At 39.2% G+C, this 9,061-nt stretch overlaps 1 protein-coding gene across 1 annotated transcript in view; it reads right to left on the reverse strand.

Annotated features, from left to right (window-relative positions):
• Window positions 1-9,061, reverse strand: part of VPS13D (vacuolar protein sorting 13 homolog D) — a 280,525-nt gene that overhangs the window by 219,527 nt on the left and 51,937 nt on the right. Inside the window, exons 22-23 of the mRNA XM_045298953.1 lie at window positions 5,610-5,736; window positions 3,851-4,031 (exon numbers count right to left, since the gene is read on the reverse strand). Coding sequence (XP_045154888.1) covers window positions 3,851-4,031; window positions 5,610-5,736 — 308 coding nt within the window. The remainder of the gene's footprint in view (window positions 1-3,850; window positions 4,032-5,609; window positions 5,737-9,061) is intronic.

Consider the following 9,061-nt stretch of genomic DNA (forward strand, 5'->3'; position numbering starts at 1 on the left):
AATATTATGAGTTAAAAAGAGTAACAGTTCATCATGACAAAAGGGTCAATTTATCAAGAACACATAACAGCACATAAATATAAATGCCCCTGATAACAACGATTCAAAATGTATGAAACAAAAACTAACAGATTTTCAACATCTTTCTAATTAACAAAACAATTAAGACAAAAATCTGTAAGACTGGAATAATATTTAACAATTATATCTAATTGATATTTCTAGAACTCTTTATCTAACAACTAGAATACAAGGAACATGTGCTAAGAATATATGGTGGGCTACAATATGGGCCTGAAGAAATTTAAAATGATTAAGAATCAAATAAAATCTATGTCCCAACATTGAGTTAAGAAATTAATTTTTATTTTTATTTTTTTAAAGGTCATTTAAAAATCCCCCAGTAGGAAGGTGGGAGGAGAAAGGGGGAGCCAAACTACATGTAACTGCCTCCCTGGGGCACGGACAACAGAAGAGTAGGTGAAGGGAGACATCGGCCAGTGTAAGACATGAAAAAATAGTAACAATTTATAAATTATCAAGGGTTCATGAGGGGGGAGAGAGGAAAACAAAAGAGCTGATACCAAGGGGTCAAGCAAAAAGAAAATATTTTGAAAATGATGATGACAATAAATGCACAAATGTGCTTGACACAATGGATGGATGGATGGATGGATGGACGGATGGATGGACGGACGGACGGACGGACTGATAAGAGCTATATGAGTCACCAATAAAATGAAAGAGAAAACACCCCCAGTATTTGGATATTAAACCATACCTTCTAAAATTATCTATAAGTCAAATAAGAAATCACAAAGAAAACAGAAAAAAATGTACCTAAATGATAAAAGAAAATAAAACATTAAAATTTAGAGGCTGTACTTAACACAGGTTCCGCGAAAAACTTATCTTTTTTTTTTTTTTCATTTTATTTTTTTAATTTATTTTTTTGAAAAACTTATCTTAAAAACAATGAAGGTTTAAAAGCAATGATCAAAGGTGCTACAACAGGAAGCTATAAAAAGAAAAGCAAGGTAAGCCTAAGTAGGAGGGAGAAACTAATAAGCAGCTAAAGCTGTTTATATAAAATATGGATAAACAATAAAGAAAAATCAGTAATTTGGTATTTTTAAGGATAAACTGATAAACTTCTAGTTATTACCAAAGGTTAATAATTGCCCAAATCAAGAAGAGAACATCGGTACAGAAATTAGAGATACTAAAAGATGATAAGGAACCTTTCGGCAATTTCACGTGAGTAGACTGACAAAGGAACAAATTCCGTAAGAAACAGAAAGCACTGTTACTAATATCAAATTCAACAGTGCAAGACTGAGCACATTCCTCCTAAGATCAGGCTGACACAGTGGTTACAACAATGTGCTCAAACAGAGAGAGGACATGTTAGGAGACAGAAAAAAAGGAGGGGGCACACATTATATACAAAGAAACAATAATTAGACCAGGGGAAGGCATCTCAATACAAATAATGCAAATTGGCAACTTCATGAAATGATCACTAAAGACAAGGGTGTTACAGCAAAGTGTGGTGAAGAAAACAGATGGTGTCCAGCTAGCAATCGAAATAAGTGTCTGGGATCTTAAAGGGTTGTATTCAAGCAAGCAGCATCTAAACGAGGAGCAAACTAAGTCCACACAGAAGAAGCATACCAGCTTATGTGATCCAAAGGTGACAATTACAAGATTCGAATATGGTGAAGAGAAAAGTGTCAGAGCTAAAATTATGAACACACAGTTTGGAGAAAGCTAGGGAGGGCAGTCAGAACCCAAAACTGAACTACAGAGTTTCTACTCAAATGGAGCCCCTGGCAGACCCACAGTAACCAAAGGCAAGAGTCCTGAACAGCCTTACAATCAGCCAGACACCACTATAACCTAGATTATGTGGGATCGAACTCGGTACCAGGCCAGATGTCCTCCCTATAGACACGACCTGAATTTGTACTGGGTGCAAGTATCTCTTAGTTGGTCCCATGACAGAAATGTCTTCCCTGGTTTTTTGAATATTAGTGTGGGTCTTCTCCCTCTTACGCACATTTGTATTTTTGCTTTTATATTAATGTGCTCTTATCATTACCACCTTAGTGCAATTTGTGTTTCATTGTTTTGTTTATTTTCCCAACTGTGAAACACAGGAGGAAAGGTTGTATAATGATAATAACTGATACAAGGTGTTATAAGGAATGGGGAGCAGGGGGTGCTGGGGAGGGAAAGGGGATTTCAGGAGTAAACATGAAAGTGGGAGGCGTGAGGGAGCACTAAAACTGATCGTGATTGCACAAATCAGTTTAAAGGCCATACAACCATGAGGTGGGGCGGGGGGAAGCTCTAATATAGATGTGGTGGTTAATTGCACAACTCCCCTAGATGTGATTGAATGAATGAACTATGTAATTGTATGATATCTGAATTACATGCCAATAAAACTGTTATGGAGAAAAAAAAAAGAAAGAATGCAAATCGGAATAAGCAAATGACATCTCTAAGTACACGGAGAGGAATGGCCAACCTAGAATTTTATACATAGAAAAAAAAACCTTTTAAAAGGATGGTGAACCAGTGACTGTGAAAAGTAATCATCAGTAAACAAGTCCAAACAGAAATAAAGTCCTAGAAGTCCTAGAGCAGAAGAGGCTGATGCCAGCTGCACACAGACACCTCCATAAAGAAATACAACACTGGATATTACAAATACGTGGTGGGTAAGTAGAAAGGAGTTCTTAATTTCTATCAGTAATTTATGTTTAAAGCAAAAATAACACCCTATTGCAGGGTTCATAATAATTATAGAAATAAATGTATGCCCATAATAGCACAAAGGTCAGGATAAAGAGAAATATAAGGTGAAGTAGCACATGTAGTATATGTGAAGCAGTATAATGTTATCTATAGTATTTAAATGTGAAAAGGCAAAACATACACGTTAAACCTGGAGCAATTACTGAAAATGTACAACAGACTTAAAGCTAACAACCTAATAAAGTAAAAACTCATAAAATCATAAGAATTCATCAATTAGGAAAAGACAGTGCAAGAGTGAAAGGGGCTAGCAGGGGCCCAAGAAGAGAGGGGGAAAAATAGCATGATAGTATATTGAAACTAATCTTATCAATAGCCCTGCTAAACATAAACAATCTAAAAACGCCAGTTGAAAAACAGAGATTACCAGATAGTATTTTTTAAAAAGCAAGACCAACTATACAGAACATATGAAAAAGCAACTTCAAATATAAAGACACAAACTGGTCCAAAGTAAATGGATGTAAAAAAGACACGCTATACAAAACGAAATGTTTCCGGCAAACTTTTTGTATATAGGTATAGCATATATATGTCATGTATAAGGAGCCCTAGGGGCACAGAAGCTAAGCATTTATTCAGCTTAGCTTATAAACTAAGTTTTTTATTGATTTAATCTCCAAGAGACTGGAGATTAGAACTCACAAGTTGCTCCATGGAAGATGCTTCTGTAAGGATGACAGACAGCCTTGGAAACCCTATGGGGCAGTTCTGCTCTGTCCGAAAGGGTCACATGACTTGAAATAGATTCGATGGCAATGTGTTGTGTGTGGCATATATATATATATATGAAACTTCAAAAAGTTCATAGAAAAATTCCATTTGCCTATATACTTTTCAAAGCCCCCCCAAACATGGGCGCACAGCATAATTACAGTACAGTTTCTGCCCAATGATAAGTTAATCGGCTACACAGAAAAATAAGTATAAAATCATCTTTACTTTATTCAGTGAAATTTTTCCAGATTTATTTCTAGAGGCTCAAGATTTCCAGTGATCAAGCTGGAAAAGAAATGAGACTACCTACCGTCTGCCCCTCGACAGCAGCTCGCTGGCGCCCTAAGACGTCTTGCAGCTGGGTGAAATGCTGAATGAAAGCCACCACCTCAGCCTGAAAGCGCTGAGTGTGCACATACTGCACAGAGGCCATCTGGAGGCTCACTCGAACGTCGTGCTCCCTCTGGAGCAGAGGATCAGGCCGGCCGTATCTAGGAGAGTAAAAATTCAATTCAGGCAGCAGCAAGATATGGATCTGCTAGTATTTGAGGAAAACTTTGGTCGATTCAGAGGGGTTTTCCTAGAAAACAGTTGAGCACCCACAATTAGGTTTTAGAACACAAACTCCAATAACTACTCCCTTTCTAAGCTCCCGTAATATATTGAGAACCTTACATTGAAGCCTGGTATAACAGCTGGGGCTATACACAAGGTGTGCAGCTCTCAACCAGGCTCTCAATTCACTCTTGAGCCCAGGACTCATTCAGAAGCCACCTGGGCTCCCCCTGCTGTCCCGCCCACCCTTTCCCTTTGAGGAAAAGTGGTTATTCCTCTTCAGTCTGTTCCTAGCAGGGATTGTAACAATACAGCCTTGAAAGACAAGGCATCTGAAAATAAAAGGTCTTCATTTTACTCAAGTGAAATACAAGCCAAAGAGTTTGCAGAATCTATAAAGATAAATTAGAAGATTTTCACAAATGGTTTTGAATTTAATAGTGCATGATGCCATTAATAATAAATTACTATTATTACATAGTCACTGGGGAAATGAACTCACATTTGCTTAGTACCTATTTTGTGCCAGGCAGAGAATAAGGAGCGCTTTACATAAATGATCTCATTTATTATAGAACCATGCCGCACACATTACGTAATAATGTAAACAAATTAACCTATATTCTCAGTGTAGTATGATATAGTCCCCCAGAAAAAGAAAGAAAAAGTCCTCAGACTTCTTCTAAAGCAGTGTTTCTCAGCCTGACTGAACACAAAAATCATCTCAGCACATTTAAAAATAGGGCTCAGCCCACCTCAGGTCAATTAAATGAACATAGTTGGGGGCAAAAGATGGACAGCTAACTGTATGTTTGTTTAAACAGCTCCTACTAAGGCAGAGCCAAATCGATGGCACCTAACAGCAACTATACTACGGTTGAAACCCACCATTTTAAACTGTCTACCTTTTAAAACCATTCTTTCGTAATCCAATAGACCTAAAATGCCTTCTGAAATACAAAATCCAAAGGATTCCACATAGGTCATGTTTATTGAGGGGGGGAAAAAAAAAATATATATATATATATATATATATAACGCAATGTAGCATCCACATCACTAGCAATATATATATATATATAAAGCAATTTAGCATCCACATCACTAACAACTTTCTGGGACTGGAATCACTACAGAACTTTTAGAACTAGATGTAAGTTTAGGGGTGATCTCAATCCCCTTCATACTCAGTTTAGAAAACAGCACGGTGGTGATTAAGTGTCTTGCCTAAAGTCACGCAACAAGGTCGTGGAAAACCTAATATGAGAAAGCCCAGGTGTTTGAACAATCAACACGACATCAGCCATGCTCCATTGATGGGTCTCAGTAGCCCACTTCAACACAGAGCCATTTTAATGAAATTTAATATAGCACAGGACTCCTTACAACAGATTTTATCAATTCTACCAGAGAAGGTAAAAACTTTCTCCATTCTTCACTGCCTAGCCACTGAGAATTTAAAACTGTACGTGATTATAAAGAACAATCAAGTAAGAAAAGATGAACTTTTGTACTTAAAAGTCTGGAAGATGAGCGCTTCTTCACCACTCGTAGTGAATCGTTCTCTGTAGAACTCTCCATGGGAAGTAAGGTCACTTAGAGACAAGCTCCCGATGCTACCCTGTAAGGCCAGGTCTCCTTCTAAGGATATAAAAATTCAAACCCATTATTATACATCCTTTTCATCACACACCTTACAGGAGGTCTATAACATTTCACTAAACCAAACTAAATATCAGAAGTAAAATTTCATATTCCAATACACCCAGAAAAATGTTATGCAACATTTCATACTAAGAAAGATAAAAATAAAAGAGCAACATCACATGTTAGCATTTATACCAGGGAAAGAAATGACATCACACACATGTACAACTCAAACAATCAATGTAGACACAGAAATGTAGATCCAAACATGATCTTCTCTGAGAGTAGGCCACTAATTAGAACTAGTGGAATGCTGAGGTAAGCAAAACTAAAACAACCTACAAAAAGGGGTATATGGGAAAATACATACATTCCCAGGCTGAGGTCCAGGTACCAACTAAACCCAACCCAGGGATACGTATGGCAGCCAACTAAAAAAGAGGGGGGGAAGGAGAGACAGGGATAGCGAGTGAACAGGGCTCTAACCCACCCAAGGGGGGTGGGGGGGTTGTTTCTATCTACACAAGACAGGGATACAGGCATCAGACTTCAACACAGCGTGCCAAGAGTGAATGCAACATAGAGGCATGAGACAGGAAGCAGGACTGCCCCCCAAGCCCAGCTACAAGTGCAGAGGAATGCACTTCAGAGGACAGCACTGAAGCTGCAGCTCAGGAAGTGGGGCGCAGCTGATCAGGAGCAAACGAAGAAGGAAGGAACAAGTGCAACACACCCCAGCCCACTAGCCCTGAGGACAATATTCTGGTTCAGAGCAGCCAATGCACAGAGGATCACAGGGTCAGCCCCACCGCCAGGTATGATGATGTCCCTCACTGACACATGTGCTCAAGGGGACAGCACTGAGCACACAATGAGGGAAATGTGCTTGATCCGACCCACCACACGGGGTGAAACACTAAGGGTGGACAGCAGAGCAGCAAGGGGAGCAAAGCAACTAAGTGCCTGAGGAATGTCAAAGGTGGACTTTGGGGCCAGGGCGTGGCATCCCAGCGGACTTGACTGGAAAACACTCACAAAGGTCAACGGACAGACCTGGAACTGTTTGAGGACTTTTGTTTTTTGCTCTTGGGGTTTTTATTTATTTGTTGGTTTTGTTGTATTCACTGTTGTTGATTTACTTCTTGTCTTCTCTTTTTGTTGTGTTTTGTTTAGTTTCCTTTGTTTTTGCGCATAGTATTGTCTCTGCATGTCTATTTGGACAAGATAGGCGGGATGAACAATCTGGAGGAGAGAACAATGGGACTGACATTTGGCGGGGGTGGGGGGAGATAGGGGAAAAGGAGGGGAGTGCCAACAAACCTAGGGACGAGAAGAATAAGTGATCTAAAACTGATGGCGAGGAGGGCATAGGATGCTTGGAGGGGCTCAATCAAAGGTAATGTAGCCGAGAGGAATTACCAAAACCCAAATAAAGGCTGAACATGATAATGGGACAGGAAGGAAATAAAAGGAAATAGAGAAAAGAACTGGGAGGCAAAGGGCATTTATAGAGGTCTAAATACAGACATGTATATATGTAAGTATATTTATATATAAGGATAGGGGAATAGATTTATGTAATATATTAATTTATAAAATATTATGGCAGCAGATGGACATTGGTCCTCCACTCAAGTACTCCCTCAATGCAAGAACACTCTGTTCTACTAACACGGAACTCTGATGTTCACCTTTCCCGACACGATCGCTGAAGACAAATGGGTACATAAACAAATGTGGTGAAGAAAGCTAATGGTGCCTGGCTATCAAGAGACATAGCATCTGGGGTCTTAAAGGCTTGAAGATAAACTAGTGGCCATCTAGCTGAGAAGCAACAAAGCCCACATGGAAGAAGCACACCAGCCTCTGTGAACATGAGGTGTCGATAGGATCAGGTAACGGACATCGATGACCCAAAACAAAACAAACAAACAAACAAAACCATATAAATAGGAATGTGGGGAAGGGCAGAATGGAGACCCAAAGGCCATCAGTAGTCAATTGGATACCCCCTGTCAGAAGGCCACAAGGAAGAAACAGCCAGTCAGGGTGCAGTATAGCTCTGACAAAACATACAACCCTCCTCTAGTTCTTTAATGCTTCCTCCCCCAGCCCCGCATCATGATCCCAATTCTGTCTTACATTTCTGGCTAGACCAGAACATGTATACCAGTACAGATAAGAGCTTGCAACACAGGGAATCCAGAACAGATAAACCCCTCAGGATCAATTAGGGGAGCAGCAATACTAGGAGGATAAGGGAAGTGGGGAGGAGGGTAGTAAGAGGGAATCATTCACAATAATTGATGTGCAGCCCACCCTCCCAGGGAGACGGACAGACGAAAAGTGGGTGAAAGGAGACAATGGTCAGTGTAGGACATGAAAAAAATATAATAGTAATTTATAAATTATCAAGGGGACATGGGTGAGGGAAGGAGGGCAGGGAAGAACAAACAAATGAGGAGCTGATACCAAGGGCTCGAGTAGAAAGAAAATGTTTTGAAAGAGATGATGACAGCATATGTACAGATGTGTCTGACACAATGGATGTATGTATGGATTGTGGTAAGAGCTGTAAGAGCCCCAATAAAATAAAATCAAAAAAGAAGAGCTAGTGGAATGACATTAAGGTTTAGTAATTGTACTACGGATGAAATACGAAAGGGAGGAAAGCGTCAGGAAGATGTCAGCTATTCAAACAACTTGGGAGAGGTATACTTTAGTGTGGTTTGGTAATTTTTCAAAAAGAGTAATGAAGTCAGGCAGACACTGGAGACAGATTTGCAGCTGAATTACCAACTCATGGAACTATTCTGACTTTCCATAGGCAAAAGTCCCTAGACGGTGAATAGAACAAAGGAGACATGTTTAAACATGAACCCCTAGGATATGAATTTAAATGAGGCATTTTCAAAATTGTACAGAAGCTAAGAAGGCTTATTCTGAACTCTGAACTCTGCCCTCCTCAAAACAACACAATGATCATTACAAATCAGTCATAAAGTATATACATTTGGCATGCTAGCTCTGCTCCTAATATACTAAAGAAGCATACTTCTTTTGATTTCTAGTAATGTCTCACAAAGCACCCAAGCTTCTCCCAATCTCAAAAACTGAGCTGATCTAGGGAACATCTATACATTAACTTACACTACAAACAAAACCTCAAGTTCAATACATTCCTTCACCAAAAAGAATTCTTATTTTTATTTTATTTATTTATTTTTTAACATTTTATTAGGGGCTCATACAACTGTTATCCCAATCCATACACACATCAATTGTGTAAAGCACATTTGTACATCGTTTCTCAAAACAT

Source organism: Echinops telfairi, unplaced genomic scaffold, assembly GCF_000313985.2.
Source record: "Echinops telfairi isolate 266 unplaced genomic scaffold, ASM31398v2 ScPeMD7_7457;HRSCAF=8495, whole genome shotgun sequence".
Taxonomy (NCBI): domain Eukaryota; kingdom Metazoa; phylum Chordata; class Mammalia; order Afrosoricida; family Tenrecidae; genus Echinops; species Echinops telfairi.